The sequence below is a fragment of the Lissotriton vulgaris genome, chromosome 2_1, assembly GCF_964263255.1.
Source record: "Lissotriton vulgaris chromosome 2_1, aLisVul1.2, whole genome shotgun sequence".
Lineage (NCBI taxonomy): Eukaryota > Metazoa > Chordata > Amphibia > Caudata > Salamandridae > Lissotriton > Lissotriton vulgaris.
In genome coordinates this window covers 45,164,858-45,186,155 of record NC_141687.1, presented here as the reverse complement: position 1 = coordinate 45,186,155, position 21,298 = coordinate 45,164,858, and the positions used below count along the sequence as shown (strand labels likewise).

The following is a 21,298-nucleotide window of genomic DNA, read 5'->3' as shown; positions in this document are numbered from 1 at the left end:
GCTGAACCTAGGAACACAAAACTTTAGACACAGACCCTAGAGGTGTGTACCAGTGGAAAGACACCGGCGTTGCAAAGTTACCTCACCCACAGGCCGTGGGTGCACAGGGTCGAAGTGGCGTCGGGTTCTGTCACGCAGGTTCTTGGTGCTTGGAGCTGTTGCAGCTGCAGGCGCTGTGAAGCAGAAGTGTCCGGTGCGATCCAAGGGTGGATCGAAGTAGAAAAGTACCTGAAAGCAGAGGGGACAGAGTCTGGGTCACTCAGCAGTGACCAGGGTGGAACCAGGACGGAACCAGGCAATGTCGGGCGCAATCAGGCGGTTGTCGATAGGCTTCTCTCCGCTGTCACGTGGGCTCTGGGGCATCTGCGACGTCCAGGAGCAGGTCACGATCTGTCCCACGTAGGCTCTCGCCGTCAGCACCGTCGGCTTCAAGATTGCAGCAAACAGCACTTGGCAAAAGCAATCCACGCAGAACCGGGAGATTGCTTATCACTCGAACCAGGAGGGTCAGAGTGGGTGCTCCTTTTCACAGGAGCTGGTGCAGATCTGGAGCAACCAGAAAAGCGAGTCGTATTTCAAGTTTCGTCGGCACAGGGGCCACAAGCCAGCTGGCAAGTGACCGGGCCAACGCGTCGAGCACACACAGGCAGAAGGGCCCCACGCAGCACTCGTCGAGTGTGGAGGGGTGAGCTTTGGTGCAAGTGGAGCTCGGGGCTGGGGCTTCTCAAACCCCGGTGTACAGCTTCGAGGGTCACTCGTGGGCTGCACGGTCAGCGTCTCGTGGCCTTTTCAAGATGGCGTGCCCCACGCTTCCGGTCGCCTCCACGGGTCTCAGCTCTGCAGGGACTGTGGATCGGGCAGGTAGAAGGCAGGCAAGCTTGATCTCGTCGATCTCTGTCGCTCGAGTTCCGGCGGGAACTGCAACAAAGCAAGGGTCGAGGGCTGGATGGTGCCTGTTTGCACAGGGTGGTCACTCCTTGACCACAAGGGAGATTCTTCAGTCTTCTCACGTCGTGTAGAAAGTCGAAGGGTCCAGATTTCGTTTCTTATGTTTCTTCAGGATGATCTGAAGTCCGTTGGGACTGCTCCCCCTCTTATTCGAATCTAGGGGGTTGGACATCCTGCTAGGTCCCCTCCTATGGGTGGGACCCAGGAAGGGGGTGGTTACACCCCTCTCCTTTGATCCTGGCCGCGCTGGGACAGGGGCTGGGAGGCCCCAGAACCGGTTTGGCCGGATCCTGCAAGGGGCAGCCTTGTGCTCCCCAGGCAGTGTCTGGTTTCTTTGAAACCTCCCTACTCCAATCCACTATCTCCTGTCTGGGGTGGTTTGACACCGCCCTGTGACAGGAAACTCTTTGTCCAGGCCTCCTCTGCCGGGTTTCGGTCAGCAGCAGGAGGCCAGACCCGTGTCTGTGGCAGGGGCATCCATTTTGTGGATCTGAGGCTCATTTTAAATCAACCGCGTTTCAGTAAAGTAACATGTCTTCTCCCTCTAGAAGGGTGGAATGCTACCCCCGTCGCCAGAACTGGCGAGGGGGTAGTATTCCAATTCGTATGACACCTTACACGACATGTTTTGATAAAGCCAAACCAAAGTTGCTATATAACCGCGAGGATTATAAGGCGCTTAAGAGTATATGGTATGGCATTATCCCGGATCAGCTTAGGGAGTTGTTCCCGACAGCTGCAGACAGGCTCAGCTCATGCCAGAGCTCCATCTCACATAAAACCACGCACTCTGCCTCCAGGATTGATGAGGCCTTCCATAGGAGTGGCTCACAGGTTATATATGTGTCCAGATATAGGGTTAGATATAGGTATACTATATCTAAGCAAGGGGTGATTACACCCACTTGCCCCAGCTGAGTGATCAGCCAGTTGTGTCAATTTAAGAACCAGCCAGGGGTGGCAAAAGCTATGCTTCAGCCCCTGGTAGGCCTTGGTGGCACCTATGCCCTGAGCACCTATAGTGCATGGTACAGGGGCTGACAAGGAGTCCATTTCCAATTGTGGTATGTACCTATAGCACATGTATTATAAATTTAGAGAGAGAACAGCAGGCTGGGGGTCTGATTAGCAGGCCCACAGCCTCAGTAAGTCGAAAACCAGTGAAGCAAAAAGCAAAAATTGGGGTGACCATAGGATAGCAGACCCTACTCTCCTACATAACCCCCCCCCCAAACGCAGGGACATTAAACTTAACCTTGACCAGATAAGTCTTCATGTTCTAAGTGGAAGTACCTGGAGAGACCATCTGCATTACCATGGTCAGTCCCTGGGCGGTGCTCCACTGTAAAGTCCATCCCCTGTAGGGAAATGGACCACCTGAGCAGTTTGGGATTTTCACCCTTCATCTGATTTAGCCACAAGAGGGGCTTATGGTCTGTCTGAATTAGGAAGTGAGTACCAAACAAGTATGGCCTCAACTTCTTCAGGGCCCAAACCACAGCAAAGGCCTCCCTCTCAATAGCTGACCAACGTTTCTCCCTGGGGGTCAGCCTTCTGCTAATAAAAGCAATGGGCTGGTCTTGACCATCTTGATTAAGTTGTGAAAGCACAGCTCCCACCCCCAACTCAGAAGCATCTGTCTGTACAATGAACTGTTTGGAGTAGTCAGGACTCTTCAGGATAGGTGCAGAGCACATGGCCTTCTTCAGGTCATCAAATGCCTTTTGACAGCTAACTGTCCACTGAACCTTTTTGGGCATCTTCTTGGATGTCAAGTCATTCAATGGTGTCACAATGGACCCATAGTTCTTTACAAATTTTCTGTAATACCCAGTCAGGCCCAAGAAGGCTCTGACTTGTGTCTGGGTAGTTGGAGGAGCCCAGTCCTGTATGGTCTGGATCTTGCTCTCCAGTGGTTGAACTTGACCCCCACCTACTAGGTGGCCCAAGTACACAACCTTGCTCTGCCCTATCTGGCACTTAGTAGCCTTGATAGTCAGGCCTGCCTTTTGCAGGGCCTCCAGAACCTTCTTCAGGTGGATCAGGTGATCCTCCCAGGTGGAGCTAAAGACAGCAATATCATCTAGATATGCTGCACAAAAGTCATCCAACCCAGCAAGGACTTGGTTCACCAACCTTTGGAAAGTGGCAGGTGCATTCTTCAAGCCAAAGGGCATTACCACAAATTGATAATGTCCACTAGGGGTCGAAAATGCTGTTTTGGCTTTTGACTCCTCAGCTAGTCTGATTTGCCAGTAGCCAGCTGTCAAATCAAATGTGCTCAGAAACTTGGCAGAAGCCAATTTATCAATGAGCTCATCTGCTCTTGGAATGGGATGAGCATCTGTCCTAGTGACAGCATTGAGACCTCTGTAGTCCACACAAAACCTCATTTCTCTCTTCCCATCTTTGGTATGAGGTTTTGGCACAAGGACCACTGGGCTAGCCCATGGGCTCTCTGATGGCTCAATCACTCCAAGCTCCAACATCTTTTGCACCTCAGCCTTTATACAATCCCTGACATGGTCAGGTTGCCTGTAGATCTTATTCTTCACAGGCAGATTGTCACCAGTGTCCACCTCATGGGTGCACCAGTTAGTCTGACTGGGTGTGAGTGAAAACAATTGTCTGTGGGCCTGCAACACCTGTCTGCAGTCCACCTGTTGCTGCTCAGTGAGGCTGCCTGCCAAGGCTACTCCATCAACTGAACCATCATCAGGGTTCTGGGAAAGCAGGTCTGGGAGAGGGTCACTCTCTTCCTCCTGTTCCCCATCTGTGGCCATGAGGAGACTCATGTCCTCCCTGTCAACAAATGCTTTCAATCTGTTCACATGGAGCACCCTGTGGGGGCTCCTAGGGGTACCAAAGTCAACCAAGTAGGTGACTTCTCCCTTCTTTTCAATGATAGGGTAGGGTCCAGTCCATTTGTCCTGGAGAGCTGCTGGCCCCACTGGGTCCAACACCCACACCTTCTGTCCTGGCTGGAACTCAACCATAACAGCCTTTTGGTCATGCCAGGCTTTCTGTAATTCCTGACTTGCCTCAAGGTTTTTGGATGCTCTCTCCATGTATTCAGCCACCCTGGAGCGGAGACCAAGTACATAGTCCACAATGTCTAGTTTAGGCTTTTTGAGAGGTAACTCCCATCCTTCCTTCACCAAACTCAATGGACCTCTTACAGGGTGGCCAAACAAAAGTTCAAAAGGGCTGTAGCCAACCCCCTTCTGTGGGACCTCTCTGTAAGCAAAGAGCAAGCAGGGTAAAAGGATGTCCCATTTCCGCCTAAGCTTCTCTGGTAAACCTTTTATCATTCCCTTTAGGGTCTTGTTGAACCTTTCCACAAGCCCATTGCACTGTGGATGGTAGGGTGTGGTAAACTTATAGTTTACTCCACACTCTTTCCACATTGCTTTTAAGTATCCAGACATAAAGTTAGTACCTCTGTCTGAAAGAACCTCCTTTGGAAAGCCCACTCTTGAGAAAACTGCAATGAGGGCTTTTGCCACCACAGGAGCTGTGGTGGTCCTCAGGGGAATTGCCTCTGGGTACCTGGTGGCATGATCCACTACCACCAGTATAAATCTGTGCCCAGATGCTGTTTGAGGATCCATGGGACCCACAATGTCTATTCCAACTCTTTCAAAGGGTACCCCCACCACAGGTAGTGGTATCAGGGGGGCCTTTGTTGTGCCACCTGACTTGCCACTGGCTTGGCAAGTGACACAGGAGCGACAAAACTCCTTGACATTTTCTGACATGTGAGGCCAGTGAAAGTGTGGAACAAGCCTGTCCCAAGTCTTATTCTGGCCTAAGTGTCCTGCAAGGGGAATATCATGGGCCAAGGTAAGAAGGAAGCCCCTAAACTTCAAAGGTATAACCAACCTCCTGGTGGTGCCAGGCTTGGGGTCTCTAGCCTCTGAATAAAGGAGCCCTTCATCCCAATACACCTTATGGGTACCTTGAGCATTCCCTGCAGCCTCAGCAGCAGCTTGCTGTCTGAGGGGTTCAAGTGAAGGGCAATCTAATTGGGCCTGCCCCAGGTCTGCCCTTGAGGGTCCCCCTGTCCCCAGAAACTCAACCTGTTCAGGTTCAAGCTCATCTGAGACAGTCTCCTCTTGGACTGCAGAATCAGTTTCCTGTGAAACTTGATCCTCAACCTGGGGCAAGTGGGAAGGCACAGCCTTAACCCTCTTGCTCCTCCTCTTGGGTTGTGGTTGGTCTATTGTTTCAAGATCCACCACTGGTTCAGGAAGGCACTTCTTAGCCTGAGACCTTGTCACTGCAAGGACATGAGCTGAAATCCCTAGCATTTCTGCATGAGTCCTGTACTCCACTTCTGACCAAACTGAGCTTTCAAGATCATTGCCTAACAGACAGTCTACTGGGAGGTCTGCACTCACAACAACTTTCTTTAGGCCATCTACCCCTCCCCAGGAGAAGTTCACAACAGCCACACTATGGGAAGTAGTGGAGTTGCTTGCATTGGTCACTAGGTAACTTTCACCTAGTACAATCTGTCCAGGGTCCACAAAGCCAGGTGTCACCATTGTGACACTGGCACAAGTGTCCCTGTAGGCCTGAGCCAGTTTCTCATTAATTAAGGGAGTCTGCCTATATTTGCCCAGGTTACTGGGGCTTACTGCAGTGGGCAAAGATAAGTCCACATCATATAGGAGAACTGCCTGTGTGGGGATTCTGACTAGGCCAGATTCCACCTCAGTACCCAGGGTCAACCCTACTAAACCCTTTGGCTGTGTACCACCACTGCTGACTGTACTAGGGGGTGCAGTTGCTTTAGGAGCTGCAGTGGTGGGGACTGGATTTTTCTTAGTGCATTCACTGCCCCAGTGTGAAACTGATTTGCAGGTATTACACCAAGGTTTCTTTGGGCCATCATTCTTCTTTTTCTTGTTTCCATTTTGGGAACCCCCCTCCTTATTGCTAGTTTGGGGGCCTGAAGACTTCTGGTCCTTTTCTTTATCTTTCTGATTCCCACCCTTCTGGTCTGTTTTCTTCTGGTCACCTTGGTTCTGGTTTTTCTGCTTAATCCTTGTTCTGACCCATTTGTCTGCCTTCTTTCCCAATTCTTGGGGAGAGGTCAAATCAGAGTCAACAAGGTATTGATGCAACAGCTGGTTCTGACAGTTATTAAGGATCTGTTCTCTCATCATAAGATTGTACAATCCTGTATAGTCTGAAACTTTACTTCCCTGCAGCCAACCCTCCAGAGCCTTAGTGGCACAATCTACAAAATCAGTCCAGTCCTGAGTCTGTGCTTTTTGGGTGTCTCTGAACAACAACCTGTATTGCTCAGTGGTTAGGCCAAACCCTTCAATAAGAGCACTCTTCAGAACAGAGTAGTTTTTGGCATCCTCAGGTCTAACAGTGAGGAGCCTGTCCCTCCCTTTCTCAGAAAAGGAGTACCATAAAATTGCTGCCCACTGATCCTCAGGGACCTGCTGTACCATGCAGGCCCTCTCAAGAGCAGTCATCCATTTGTGGATATCATCCCCTTCCTTGTAGGGGGGCACAATTTTTGTCAGGTTTCTATTGTCATAGGCCCTGTCTTTTTCTTTAGGAACTTTGCTGCCACCAGTGGCATCTAAGCCACACAATTTTCTTTCTCTTGCTAAAGCAAGTTTAGCTTGAGCCAAGGCTACCTCTTCCCTTTCTATTTGGAGTTGGACAGCCCTCATCCTGGCCCTATGCTCTTTTCTCTGGGAGGAAGTCATTCCTCTTTGAGATTCTCTTGAGGCACTAGAAAGGTGAGAGTCCCCTGATAGAGATCTCTCCCTCCTATTACCTGGGAGAATTTGGTTATGAGATCTGGGGTGGTGCTGGCCCCCCCCATTCCCATGTAGGTCCAAGTTGGCCTGGTTAAGGCTGGCAACCTGTACCTGGTTCCCCTCTGATCCTGATCTTCAGGCTCTTCTAAATCAGAGCCTTCCTCTTCCTCTTCCTCCTCCACTACATCATCATCTGGAAGATCCTCATTCTCAGGGGAGTTTATCCCTTCACCTGCACCTAAGGGAGCCTGACTCACCTTATCTAGATCATCCTTTTCTAGGATAGCTATTAGGGAAGGAATGGTAGGGCCTCTGCCCTTTTTTAGCCCCCTGGCTGTGCACAAGGCACTCAGGTCTTTGTGGCTAAGGTTGTCATATCTGGATGTTGTCCCTATAGGATCAACTTCTACAGGAGCAGAGCCTGAGGCTCTATCTGCATCAGACATGACTGCTAGTGAGGTGTAAGTGGTGCACTTACCTACACTAAGTGGTTTCCTACTGTACCTTGCTAGTGAGTTGTAGTCAGGGTGTGCTAATCCCTTTAATCTACAACTACTAAGTTCAGTAGAACTTAATATGCTAAGCTTTTGATTTATATGTACCTAGAGGTACTTGATGTGATCTTTCAATTTGATAAAGATTGCAATGGTAAAACAAACAGCAAGCTCAAATCCGCACCGCTGCACACCAATGTGAGAAGTTGGCCTGATATGTAGTGTTTCCAATTCTGGAACCACTTGGTATCAGTCAAACAAACCCCAAAGATGTCAGGTTGTAAGTCAACCTTGTAGACAAGCTATCCTAATGGTAGCATGGACTAAGCAGCCTTAAAGGCTTAACTTAAGAGGTCGTGTTAAGCGAGCTGTTTTACCACATACAATCCTGTAATCAAATGAAAGGACACCACACAAGTATATATTGTAAAAATATATGTATTTATTTCTAAATTACTCCCCAGTACTCTTTATGAGGAAAGGGGCACAAGCGTTAAATCAAAAGCACTGTTAAGCATATAAAGTTGGCACAATTATGGCTGAGGGCGGGGGGCCACTCAGACCATATACTAAAAAAATGGTATAAGTAACACTTATCGAGCAATGGTTAGGCCTAGGGCCTAGAGATTCGCTGGGAGCAGTCAGGACAAGCAATGAAGAAGTCGGGAGTAGCCCACAGGATACGGGTGCAGCACGGAAAGTGCGGCGCGCACCAATGTAATGTCAATGGTGCGTAAAAGTTAGTTAAAGTGAATTAAATGATACTTCCGCTGAACCTAGGAACACAAAACTTTAGACACAGACCCTAGAGGTGTGTACCAGTGGAAAGACACCGGCGTTGCAAAGTTACCTCACCCACAGGCCGTGGGTGCACAGGGTCGAAGTGGCGTCGGGTTCTGTCACGCAGGTTCTTGGTGCTTGGAGCTGTTGCAGCTGCAGGCGCTGTGAAGCAGAAGTGTCCGGTGCGATCCAAGGGTGGATCGAAGTAGAAAAGTACCTGAAAGCAGAGGGGACAGAGTCTGGGTCACTCAGCAGTGACCAGGGTGGAACCAGGACGGAACCAGGCAATGTCGGGCGCAATCAGGCGGTTGTCGATAGGCTTCTCTCCGCTGTCACGTGGGCTCTGGGGCATCTGCGACGTCCAGGAGCAGGTCACGATCTGTCCCACGTAGGCTCTCGCCGTCAGCACCGTCGGCTTCAAGATTGCAGCAAACAGCACTTGGCAAAAGCAATCCACGCAGAACCGGGAGATTGCTTATCACTCGAACCAGGAGGGTCAGAGTGGGTGCTCCTTTTCACAGGAGCTGGTGCAGATCTGGAGCAACCAGAAAAGCGAGTCGTATTTCAAGTTTCGTCGGCACAGGGGCCACAAGCCAGCTGGCAAGTGACCGGGCCAACGCGTCGAGCACACACAGGCAGAAGGGCCCCACGCAGCACTCGTCGAGTGTGGAGGGGTGAGCTTTGGTGCAAGTGGAGCTCGGGGCTGGGGCTTCTCAAACCCCGGTGTACAGCTTCGAGGGTCACTCGTGGGCTGCACGGTCAGCGTCTCGTGGCCTTTTCAAGATGGCGTGCCCCACGCTTCCGGTCGCCTCCACGGGTCTCAGCTCTGCAGGGACTGTGGATCGGGCAGGTAGAAGGCAGGCAAGCTTGATCTCGTCGATCTCTGTCGCTCGAGTTCCGGCGGGAACTGCAACAAAGCAAGGGTCGAGGGCTGGATGGTGCCTGTTTGCACAGGGTGGTCACTCCTTGACCACAAGGGAGATTCTTCAGTCTTCTCACGTCGTGTAGAAAGTCGAAGGGTCCAGATTTCGTTTCTTATGTTTCTTCAGGATGATCTGAAGTCCGTTGGGACTGCTCCCCCTCTTATTCGAATCTAGGGGGGTGGACATCCTGCTAGGTCCCCTCCTATGGGTGGGACCCAGGAAGGGGGTGGTTACACCCCTCTCCTTTGATCCTGGCCGCGCTGGGACAGGGGCTGGGAGGCCCCAGAACCGGTTTGGCCGGATCCTGCAAGGGGCAGCCTTGTGCTCCCCAGGCAGTGTCTGGTTTCTTTGAAACCTCCCTACTCCAATCCACTATCTCCTGTCTGGGGTGGTTTGACACCGCCCTGTGACAGGAAACTCTTTGTCCAGGCCTCCTCTGCCGGGTTTCGGTCAGCAGCAGGAGGCCAGACCCGTGTCTGTGGCAGGGGCATCCATTTTGTGGATCTGAGGCTCATTTTAAATCAACCGCGTTTCAGTAAAGTAACATGTCTTCTCCCTCTAGAAGGGTGGAATGCTACCCCCGTCGCCAGAACTGGCGAGGGGGTAGTATTCCAATTCGTATGACACCTTACACGACATGTTTTGATAAAGCCAAACCAAAGTTGCTATATAACCGCGAGGATTATAAGGCGCTTAAGAGTATATGGTATGGCATTATCCCGGATCAGCTTAGGGAGTTGTTCCCGACAGCTGCAGACAGGCTCAGCTCATGCCAGAGCTCCATCTCACATAAAACCACGCACTCTGCCTCCAGGATTGATGAGGCCTTCCATAGGAGTGGCTCACAGGTTATATATGTGTCCAGATATAGGGTTAGATATAGGTATACTATATCTAAGCAAGGGGTGATTACACCCACTTGCCCCAGCTGAGTGATCAGCCAGTTGTGTCAATTTAAGAACCAGCCAGGGGTGGCAAAAGCTATGCTTCAGCCCCTGGTAGGCCTTGGTGGCACCTATGCCCTGAGCACCTATAGTGCATGGTACAGGGGCTGACAAGGAGTCCATTTCCAATTGTGGTATGTACCTATAGCACATGTATTATAAATTTAGAGAGAGAACAGCAGGCTGGGGGTCTGATTAGCAGGCCCACAGCCTCAGTAAGTCGAAAACCAGTGAAGCAAAAAGCAAAAATTGGGGTGACCATAGGATAGCAGACCCTACTCTCCTACAAGGGGCATATGTGGGCCGAGCCATTCAAATCTCTGCAGATCTGTTGTCAGTCACTAATAATCTATACTCTGATTCGTGCTGTGGGATGAGTGTGTTACAAATCACATGCGAACATAACAATAACGGGTGCATTCGAAAACAAACAAGGACATCAGCACACACCCTTTTGCATTATTCAGCTGCAAGCGCTTTGTAGTCTGAGTGTGTTACTGCTGCCTATAAGGGCATCCGAGTTGCTTCTAAGCTTATGCATTGTTCGGCCATTGCATAGTCTCTTTTACCAGTCAAGTAAATAGTTTGACTACCTGTAGCATTTGTGTTCACAGTGCAAGGATTGAATAACTTATTATTGTAAACAAACAAGAGTTACCACGGAAACGCATATATATCCCACAACCCAGAAAATGGCTTTCACATTCTCTTGTCATTTTTCTGGCATTCTGTGTGTCAGTTGCGACTTCCTCACTAATCCCTTTGTTCGTTTCCGAGTAGTAAGTGAAAGGGCGAGTTGTGTGGGCCCGCAGCGGGGCCTCGAAACCTTCAAATCGACCAGTCAATCCATCCCTTACAGCCACGTGCTGATTTGGCCATTATTAATTTTTAATTTTAAGTGACAGTGCCTGGAGAGAGCATGAACATGCGCCCCCTGGGAGCCCTATTGGAGCACTGCAAACCCGAGACATACAGGTTTGTGTCACCAAAACACAAACAAAGACATTTCACATTCTTGGCGATGCTTTTCCTGTCACAATACTGTGGAATGGAAAGCAAGAAACTGCACAGGGATTTGATCTAATTCTGGCATTAAGGGTTAGAGGGGCAAGTTACTTCTTATATTTTTGTAATTTAGGAGCTTTAAGTATGCCCAGGAATATGTCCTGCGCTATCAGTACTAATAAAATGGAGGTGCACTTCACTGACATTGTGAGAGGATAGGTGATGGGGCTACGTGATATGAGGCAGTTTGACAGGTACAGTTAAGTTTAAGAAGCTATCGTAGCACAGCCATCTTGCAGTCGGCTCGTTTCAAGAAGCCTGGTATACTTTTGATTAACAGTACTAACATTTCATAACAAGAACGCAGTACTTTTAATGGTACAGTGCCATTTCTCATTTGGCAGATTTAGGCCATTATATTTTAAAGTGATTCCCTAGCAAATAAGTAACCATGACGATTAGTCATCAATTGAAATGATTTTAAAGATTGAGTGGTATTAAGTCCCTCCTCGTGTAAAACCAATGACGTGTCAGAGGGACAATGACACCAAAGGATGAGAGGCAGAGGCTGCCCAGCAGAGATGTGAACCTATAATCTGCAGAGAAAAACACACCCACACACAAATACATAAATAAATACACACACACACACACACACAAACACACCCACACACAAACACACACGCACACATACATACAAACACACACAAACCCAAACACATAAACACGCACGCACACATACATACACACGCATGCACACAAAGTCACTGAAAAAAAGGACCACTTAACACTAGGTATCCATTACATTAAACAATTATCCATGTGTAGCGCTTAACATAAAAGCCCTTTATAACTGACACCTATTACATTTTTTAGGAGCAGAAAAGAATGTTCTTTATCCTCTAAAAGGCAACGAATGAATAGCCCCTGACAACTATCCAACACTGCCTGAACATTCTAGCCATCCTAGCTGCAGAATCCGCTCTTCCCTGTATACCCGACCATATTGTATAATGCTATTAAAACAGAGACTTTTAAGGTTGTTCCTGAGCAGCGCATGTGCTGCTCTTCGAAGCACGATGTATTCAGGTATGGACTTGTTAAAATAAGCTTGCAGTTTTGTCCTATAGCTGAAGGTTGGTAGGTTGGGGAAGTAGTGTCTGGGGCGTCCTTTAAACAAGCATTTGCAATGCAATAGGTCTCATTTTTGCGAGAGTTTAACCTTTTCCTTGCTCATGACGAGCTGAGCTCGTCATGAGGCACGGTGCTCCGGTGCTCATGACGAGCTCAGCTCGTCATGGGCCATGGAACGCTCCGGTGCAGGGGGAATTCCCCTGCTGTGCTGAGCGTTCCACGGGAACCAATGCACCTGTGACGAGCTGAACTCGTCATGAGCACAGGAGCACTGTAGCTCATGACGAGCTCAGCTCGTCATGAGCATGGGAGCGCTGTGCGCGCCCCCCTCTCCCCCAGCACAGCGGGGGAATTACCTCTGCAGCGAAAGGGCTAAGCTATTAGCATTGTCAATGTTTAAAAACAAAAACATAAATAAAAGGCATTGCCATTTACAATGCCAATAGCTCTAACTTTAATAATGCGAGACCTATTGCATTGCAAATGCTTGTTGGAAGAGGCGCTAAATCAACTATTGATTTTATCATCATTCCTAATCGCCATGCAACCCCCGTAAAAGCCTATGACATCCACCAAAATGTCATGAGCGATCATCTGGCATTAAGTGTGAACTTAGCAATTTTAAACCTAGCCCCTGGTAAATCAAACAATAACATTACGGGGGTTAAGAATATAGAGCTGGGCGGGAAAAACTGATATACTATCCGCTGGGCGAGTCGGGACACGATGGAGCTAAACAAAGCTATTGTCAGCAAAGCATTAGACCCAATTATGATTTGCCTGAGTGACTGCCCTACCCACGAGGAAGTCCTAAACACCTTTAGTAGTATCACTGAGGTGGTTAAGAACGTTTTGACTCCAGACAGCAAAGGCCTGTGTAACCCTCAGAAAGCTATTTTCGAAGTAAGTTTGAACTGTGTACTGCATTTACCAGGATTCAAAGGGGCAAACTGTGCTGGGACTGTGAGGCAGTTTACTCCCAACCCCCATTCTGTTTAAAAGACTCCCTTGAGCCAGCAAGCTGACGAGCTTTGGAGATGCACCTGTGTGCCTGTGAGTGGTACTGTGACCTGAGAGGAACTTGGCAGCATTTCCAGCAACCCCAGATGATTTTTCTTTGCTCTCTAAAACTGCTGTTCTCTACTGATGAAGGGCTCAACCCAGAAACACAGGTCTAGAGATATACAGCAATGTCTGCACCAACTTTGGTGAAAAACTCCAGCTATTTTTGAAGTAAGTTTGAACTGTGTACTGCATTTACCAGGATGCAAAGGGGCAAACTGTGCTGGGACTGTGAGGCAGTGTGCTCCCAACCCCCATTCTAACCATCAGAAAGGCTGGTTTAATAAAGAGTGTACCAAAAGCTACTCATATTTAAAGAACGCCCTACATAGAGTGGTAAGGGATAATGATGAGATTAGGGCTTGCAGGAAGTTGTATAATGTAGCTAGAAAAAAATAGGATGAAAGAGCTGAAAGATAAGGCTTGGCAGAATCTCACGACACAGCTGAGCATAAAGATATTTTGGACGGCAGTAAATGCCCCATTCCTTAATAGCAACATATGCGTACCATCAATTGAGGTGACCATTGAGGAGAGAGTATGGATTGACTTTTTTAGTAATGTTTACTCAATACAGAGGATAAATGAGGATATAGACCAGACTCACGACACGGATAGGGCAGATCAGCATTTTTCGCCCATCAAGCTTCAAATCTCACTCCAAGATGTTAAGACAGCTGTCAATAGAAGTAAGAGCGGTAAGGCTGCTGGCCCGATGGGATACCAATTGACCTCTACAAATCAAATCTGGAGGTCTGGGGCCCATCTTTAACCAGAGTCTTACAAGCATGTTGCGCGAAAGGCTTTATAAGCACATGGTCCGAACCAATTATTGTCCCCAATTTTAAAAAAGGTGACCGCGAAAATCCGCCTGGATACCGTCCAATATCCTTGTTGGACTCTCTAATGAAGGTAGTGGGCAGGATAGTTTTAGATCGATTACAGGCATGGACTGAAGAGGAGGGTATTTTAAGTGATGTCCAGTATGGTTTTAGAGCCGGGGTAGGTACAAACTAGCAGATTTTAAACCTCAATATTTTAATCAGCAAATACACACAGCCCAAAACAAGGAAATTCTATATGGCCTTCGTAGACCTCACAGCCGCCTTTGATTGAGTTGTACATAATAAGCTGTAGGGTGTTCTTAATGATTTGAAGATTGATCCTGTTTTAATCCGGTTTTTAAAGCAGCTATACTCTGAAGCTACAGTAAAAGTCTGTTATGGTATAGAGGGCGAGTGTACGGCCCCTTTCAAAGTTGAACAGGCGTGAGACAGGGGTGCGTTTTGGCACCTCTCCTGTTCTCAATTTACACCAACGCTTTGGAGCAGGAGATGGTGTCACATACCAGGTATCCCCCAACAGTAAACATGCTGCCAATATCGTCCTTACTCTATGCGTACAACGCAGTATTAATGGCCCACACCCAGATTGGTCTGCAGAGGGCACTTTCTTTTTATTCCAACTTTATGGACACGCTGGGTTTAAAGCTGAATGCTAAAAAAAGCTTTATGTCACGTCATGTGGGAGGGGGAAAATCTGAAGAAAAGCTATCAGGCAGGAGGAAATAAGGTGGAAACAATCAATTCATTTAGCTATTTGGGCGTCCTCTTTGATAGAACCGGTTCCTGGGCTCCAGCGGTTAAAACTAGGAGCTTACTTTTCATGAAGTCCACCACGGCCCTATTAAATTTTTTTAAGAAACTGGGGAAAGGCCGCCTTAAATCTTACTAAAAATCAATCAAGCAAAATGCGTGAGCATAGCCGTGTACGGGGCTGGCATTTGGGGTTTCCACGATAGCTTAATAATCCAACGTATTGAAAACACTTTTCTAAGGTTTGTTTTAGCTGTCCCAACTAGCGCCCTGGTTTTTAACTGCCATTCTGAGCTGGGGGTGGTTTATATTTCCGATCTAATAAAGGCCCAATCTTTACTGCTGTGGCACAGAATCTGGTCTTCAGAGAGTACGGGTCTTAACAGCGAAATAAGATGCAGTGAGCCTAGAAAATGCCCACAAAATGTTATGGCTAAAATACATTAAAAAAATGTGTAGGACATTGGTCACCCAGAATACTATACTTCTCCCGACAATATGAGGTCCATCAATCACAAGGAGTTTAAAAAAGTGTGTATGAACCAAATGGAAGTAATCAGGGTAACCCTTGAGATTGATAAACCCATGGTAGTTCTACAACAAACCATTACCATTACCATTACCATTACATGTGAGATTCAACCGTATTTGTTACATTTAATGGACAGGAATGAAAGATATCTATTGACCAGATTTAGATTCGGGACCTTCCATCGTTTGATTTCCCTCCCTGTTCTTAATGAATGGTCAAAGGAACCTCACTGCTGCCCTTGTGATAACAGCTCCCTGCAGAGTACCATACATGCAATTCTGTTTTGTAAGTACTACAGCAATGAAAGGCACAGACGGATAATACCCCTACTTAAACAGAGAGGATGGAGGCAATGTCACCCAGCCTTCTTGCTCCTACAGATGCTGGGCAACTTTTATTGTATCGGCTCAATGGTGGGCAATTTAAAGAGTGTGATGAGGGCCAGGAAATTTCTAAACAATTGAATTATTGGATTTGTAATGCGATGGCCCTTTGCATTGTTAAACAAATCAATTAGGATTGTTCCAGACAACTAGGAATCTATTGCATTTGCACTTTATAAATGTTTGGACAATTTACAGTGATAACTTTGCATTAACAAATCTCTATGTTTTTAATGATGACGATGTACCTATTTTTATATGTATGCCTTTATGATTTTAAGGCTTAAAATCAAATAAAGCTTGTTTCCGATTCGGATTCTAGGTGGAGGAATAACATGGGAAGGGTGGAGAAGCGCACTGATCATGGGGAAAAGATCAATGAGAAAAGGGAAAATGAGGATGAGAGAGATGGGAAGGAAGAATTAATTGGTGTGGTCGTAGAGTGAGGGAAGTTTACAGCAGAATAACGGGGAGTGGCCAGGTCAGAGAGATACGGGCCAGAGATCTTATCTCAGCTAAATGAGAAGAGGGTAAGGGAGTAGGATACGAGGGAATTAAGAGAGAGGGGAGAGGAGGAAGCAGAAAGAAGGGTGGGCAGAAAAACGAAAAACTGAGAGACGCAGAATAAATAGGGACAAATGTTAAGAGCAGGGAATTAAGGGCCCAAGTAATGGTTAAGAAGGTGCAATTTCAAGGCTTTTTTTAAGCTTTAGTAGGAGGGGTTGCAGCGTAATTCAATGGGGAGTGAATTCCAGATGGATGGCACATTTCCAGAGAAGGAGCGTGATTGGGTGGCTTTCTTATTTAACAGAGGAGGGATGAGGTTGAGGTTGTCAGAGCTTCTCAAATGTCTAGAGCTGCCAGCTTTTAGAAGTTTCTCAGATATTTATTGAGGGGCGTTTTGATGAAGTGCTTTATGTCTGATGCAAGCGGTTTTGTAGGAGGATCTGCCTTCAACGGGGAGCCATTTGAGGACAGGAGAAATGTGCTCGAATCGTTTACAGTCCATGATGAGCCTCGCAGCAAGGTTGATGACAGATTTGATTGGAGCTAAATGTATTTTTGGGAGTTCCCTTGGGTATGGCATTACCGTAGTCAATTCTCGAAAGGACAAGTGATTGGACCACAGATTTTAAGTCCTCATTGGGGATAAAGGGTTTTATTTTCTTGAGGTGGTGTAGTGTGAAGAGGGCACTCTTGGCAGCATTTTGTATGTGTGGTATGAGACTGAGGTTCTGGTCAATGCTGATCCCGAGGAATTTAACTGAGCTGGATAAGGTGAAAGAGCAGCTAAGAGCATTCAGGTCAGAGATCCAGGATTGGATGGGGAGCAGGTTGTTTTTAGGCGAGAAGAGGATTATTTCTGGGTTTTTTTAGGGTTAAGTTTAAGATGGTTGCAGTGGGAAGAACTTGTACTCTTATTATACGGCAATTCTCCCTTTCATGGAGTCTCCTTAATTCTGCCACCAACAGGGTCTGCACATAGTTGCCCTACTCCAATTTGCCTAACATGCTACAATAACTCTAGGATGTAACCCTACATCAGGGTAATTAAAGTGACATTTATTTGATGTAAGGAAAAGATTAATTATTTTTTCACAAAAAATTATTTTGCATACCCTACAGGAAGTTGCCTACTAACGTATCAATGTTATTCCAACAAGTTTACAAAATATGAATGGATAATGTCCTCAATATTTTTCATATTAATTTTGATGCAATTCACTTTCCAAAAACAATTGATGTAGCCCGCTCCACACGTATACGTTTAGTACAATAATTTGGAGATATTTCAGAAATTAAAGGAATTATTATTCCCAGATTTGGGCAATAAACTAGGAGAAAAACAAAGAAGGAAGTTAAATGTGGTCAACAAGAAATTCACAGCCCAGGGACTTCAAGCTAACTCCAACCAGCCTGCGCAGCTATCAATCATTGAATACAACTTTTTATATGTCTAGTCCAAGGAGGGAAGTCTGGAGGCATCTATGGTACGCAGGCGGTCTACTCAATCCTGAAACAATCCACTACGATAAGGAGTGGGCTTACTCCAATCAGCAAAGTTCTAGGTTACCTTTGAAGAGAACAAGCATATCCAAGATTCCCAGGGAGCAGAGGAACGTCAATGCTTGAAAGAAACAGTTAGACGCACATGGTAATGGAGTATGAAGTAGAGTTGATACTTCGCCGGTTGGCTCTCTAGACCACTAGACGAATCCACATAGTGAGCCCTCTTCCGAATACACTCGAAAACAGAAGTGGTGGGAATTATTTTAGTGCTTAGTTTGTCTGTTTTCTAAATAGATGCTCCTCATTTGCATTTTTCCAGTAGGCAAAAGAATGGAGGATACCTTCAAAGGCACTTATTCTTGATTATGTAACAAAATAATAACAAAACAAGGATACGCCCCTTCTGGATAATCCTTCATGTCCTGGGAACGAAGTCTGCAGGTTTTCAGGGCTTTTTCATAAAAATAAACAAAACGGAGATAAGCTGCATAGTCTCAAAGAACTCTTATGTTACTCTAAACCAAATGCGAACCCTGAGTAGTGGTCGCTTACCTGTGAAATCGGTCAAGAAACGTGGCTTCCATCTTTCCAAGACCAGCACCCCTAGAAGAGACACGCTAAGCAGGAAAAGAGGTCGCAGGGATGTAGAGGAGAAAAGCCTGCATCAGAAAAAAATATACTACATTAAAAAGATGTTCATACTAAATTGTAATCTCTCCAAGAAGAGGAACTGTGCATGCAGAAAAAGAGTGGAGGCAGGTGATTTACATAATCATTTTGCTGTTGAAAGCTAGTCTGGTCACAATAAACCAACTCCTAACTAATGAGTGCACAACCCCATCATCACTATAATTCACGTTCTAATATTCACTCAGAAACCCACATTTAACTTGCGCTCTCCATCATTTGAAACAGGGAACCGAAAGGATAGGGTGGATTAGGGAACTGCTGGTGTTTACTATTCAGGGTTTATTGAAATATTAGACTGATGTTCACAGTTTAAACAGAAACAATTTCTCACATTAATACCCAAGTCTCACCATTGTTGTACCAGAGAAGTGGCGCCTTTGACTTATTTCAGTGTCTAGTAATGCCGAGAGTCCTAGCCAGGCAATAATAAGGCATCAATGACACGCTGAACCCTATAGAAGTTCACTGCCCTAGTATTATATCTCAATCAGGGACAACAACAATCATGTACTACAAAAAGGCCCGCTGCTTTTAGTGCAGCCTGATCTAAAGAGAGGCTTTACAAAGAAAAGTCAAAGGTAAACACTTAAATGAATTTCCATCAACAACAAAAAAAGAGCTTAATACAACAAATAGCCACTGTTCAAATGTAAACACGTTTACATTTATTTAATTTCTTAGAACATTTTCATCAGAAACGTTTACTATACTTGCTAAGAAATAATTTTGCTCCCAACTTTTAAAAGTATAAATTAAAACACTCCTATGCGAGCACTTTAAATGGTGACCTCCTAAAAATATTTGTGATTAATCAAAATTATGCATGAACATGTAATGTCCACTAAATAAACACTGTCAAAGCAATTTTATGATTTTAAAACAAACTCAATTTAAACAAAGAGTTCTTCCAAAGACTATCTTAAAGCGAAGACTGTGCATGTGAAAGATAAATAAAGTAAACACATCATGCGCAGGTATTTTAACTGGGCAAAGTCAGGGGCAAGACATCAATTGAGTGTATGGCTGGTTGCAAATGACATCACTAATGTTACTGATTCTATAACCAATAAACGTGCTGCAATGTATTACATATGTTTAGATTTTAAATAGCTTTTAATAGTAAATGCATACTAGATAGCAAAGAGGTGATTTGATAGATTTTACACTATTGTTTGTTTCAGGAGACAGTTTTACCAGAGTAAATGAACAAATGAAGTGAAATAGTCGAATACTTAACAATCACTGACAGAAAGGGATTGTGTTAGCAGCTTCAGTGCAACGTCCTTCCAAAAAGAAACTAGTACTGGCTATGTTTTGTTATTAAAATGTAATAAGCATTCCTTCACCATCAGTGTCATGGCACTGTGGGGGAATTATCGGGCAGGTATGTGCTGTTAGAAAGAATGGAATGCCTGCTTAAAAAGCCATATTTTGAGTTTTGTCCTAAAGCTGAAACAGTTAGTGCAAGAACGTGCGGTTACATGAAGAGTGTTCCAGAGGGAGGAGGCTAGAAGAGAGAATCTGCAGCCTCCCATTTCAGTCTTCTTAATTTGAGGGAATGACCAGAGAGGAGGAAGACGAACGAAGCCCTCGAACTGGACAGCAATTTTTTAATCCTTCTCCTAAAAAAAATAAGACTTCCACTAGGATTGCTGTAGCAGTACGACAACAGACTTTAAATGTAATGCTCTATTCTAGGGGAAGCCAATGGGGTTTGCGGAGCGCAGCGGATCTATACACGTTTCTTGGTGAATTATGATCGAACTTGCTGCTTGGTTCTGAACACACGTTAGTCTGTGAATCCGTTTTTGGGGAGACCTACGTAAGCACTAATTTATAGCTTTAAAGATAGGTCTCCATCAATAATTATTCCAAAACTTTTCGCTTGACCAGTCGATGTGGGGGCCGGGCCCAGTTCTACTGGACAGGATAGATTTTACAGACGGTCTTTAATTTTTAAGATGACAATTTCAGTTTTGTCTGAGTTTAATTTCAATTGACTGCTGGACATTCATTCCCAGATAAGAGCATGGCGTGTTGAAAAGGTTCCTGTGAAGCGATCAAGCCATCCAGGTGAAAAAGAATCTGGCAGTCATTGCCGTAGTTGTAGAGAAAACTATTTTCCCCAGAGTTCTTTAATAAGACCTGAGGCACCCCATACATCACCTGAACCGCTGTGGCTTTGAATGGACCAAGGTAACCTGCCTTTGAACGCCTGCATAAGAATGATAGGTACACTACTCTTCAACGCCTGCGTAAGAATGAATGGATTCATTCGAACTGGGTATTCTAACTCAGCGGCAAGGACTGGATTGGTTGGCAGCTTTTAACATTCTACATTTTTACATGCTTTTTGCATAACTTTATTGTTGGCCGATCTGCCTCCTCACACGAATATAAAATTTAAAACATTGGCTAAAAGCAATAATATTTAGGTTCAAAAAGCATGCATAGCTGTAGTAGTCCCCAGGACTGAAGGAAACTACTTTGTGAGTGAACATTCTCCCTGTTGAATAGTGAATGACAACATTCATAGTAAATGTAGCCAATAGCTGAAGTGGCCAGACCCACTGGCCCATGATTTAGTAGGTGGAACAGATGACACACAACAGACCAATGGATGAAACGGTCTGGCTGAGTGTTTGGTGGCTGCAACAAAAAAAAGCATTTGCAATACAATAGGTCTCGCATTTACACAAGTTTAAGCTTTTGGCATTGTAAATGACCATGCCTTTTATTTATGTGTTAACATAAATAAAAGGCATGGTCATTTACAATGCCAAGAGCTTAAACTCGCGTAAGTTTGAGACCTACTGCATTGCAAATGCTTGTTTAAGTTGAAAACTCAGCGTGGCGCGGCTTCAAGGACACCACGCTCGGTTTCTCTCTTACGGTGTCCTTGAAGCGGGCGCTGCGCTCAGCAATAAAGTTAAAAAAAACAAAAAACAAGCATACTGCTGGGCCAAACATGGTGGGATCTAAATGTAGAGCGTGGTGTCCGTGAAACGAAGC

At 45.9% G+C, this 21,298-nt stretch overlaps 1 protein-coding gene across 1 annotated transcript in view; it reads right to left on the bottom strand.

Moving 5' to 3' along the window:
• Window positions 1-21,298, bottom strand: part of RETREG2 (reticulophagy regulator family member 2) — a 113,892-nt gene that overhangs the window by 77,472 nt on the left and 15,122 nt on the right. Inside the window, exon 2 of the mRNA XM_086954414.1 lies at window positions 18,149-18,255. Within this exon, the coding sequence (XP_086810540.1) occupies window positions 18,149-18,255 (107 nt within the window). The remainder of the gene's footprint in view (window positions 1-18,148; window positions 18,256-21,298) is intronic.